Here is a 426-nt window from a genome sequence, read left to right as displayed (position 1 = left end):
CGGGCAGTGGGGCAGAGGGTGCAGGGGGCAGATGCGGGTGGCGGGCGCAGGGCCGGGGAGCCTGTCCGGGGGCCGCAGGCACTGGGAGTGGGCTGCGGGTCTCGTTCTGAGTGGAATGGGGGGTCTTCGGGGTCGAGCGGAGGGGAGGGGGAGGCAGACTTCTGAGAGGGGGCGCGAGGTCAGGCCAGAGAAGGGATGGAAAAGCCAGTAGATTTCGCCACTCGTCACACACCCTCGGGGAGCTGAGGGTGCAGGCCACCGGCAGGGGGCGTGTCAGCGACACGCAGGCTGACAAGGGACTTGTCCTAGGACACACAGAAAACGTCCCACAAACCACTGATGGAAGGGGCGCCCGGCACGGTCACATGGGCGGCGTGCCGTGGCAGCCCCTGGCTGAGCCTGTCCCTGGGGCGGGGCCGAGGGGCG

The 426-nt window shown here is 69.7% G+C and overlaps 1 protein-coding gene across 1 annotated transcript in view; it reads right to left on the bottom strand.

Moving 5' to 3' along the window:
* Positions 1-426, bottom strand: part of OLFML2B (olfactomedin like 2B) — a 17271-nt gene that overhangs the window by 5051 nt on the left and 11794 nt on the right. The window contains exon 7 of the mRNA XM_025044017.1: positions 6-106. Coding sequence (XP_024899785.1) covers positions 6-106 — 101 coding nt within the window. The remainder of the gene's footprint in view (positions 1-5; positions 107-426) is intronic.

Source organism: Pteropus alecto, unplaced genomic scaffold, assembly GCF_000325575.1.
Source record: "Pteropus alecto unplaced genomic scaffold, ASM32557v1 scaffold101, whole genome shotgun sequence".
NCBI classification, from domain to species: domain Eukaryota; kingdom Metazoa; phylum Chordata; class Mammalia; order Chiroptera; family Pteropodidae; genus Pteropus; species Pteropus alecto.
The sequence above is the reverse complement of the archived record's forward strand: the minus strand, read 5'-3'. Positions and strand labels throughout refer to the sequence as shown.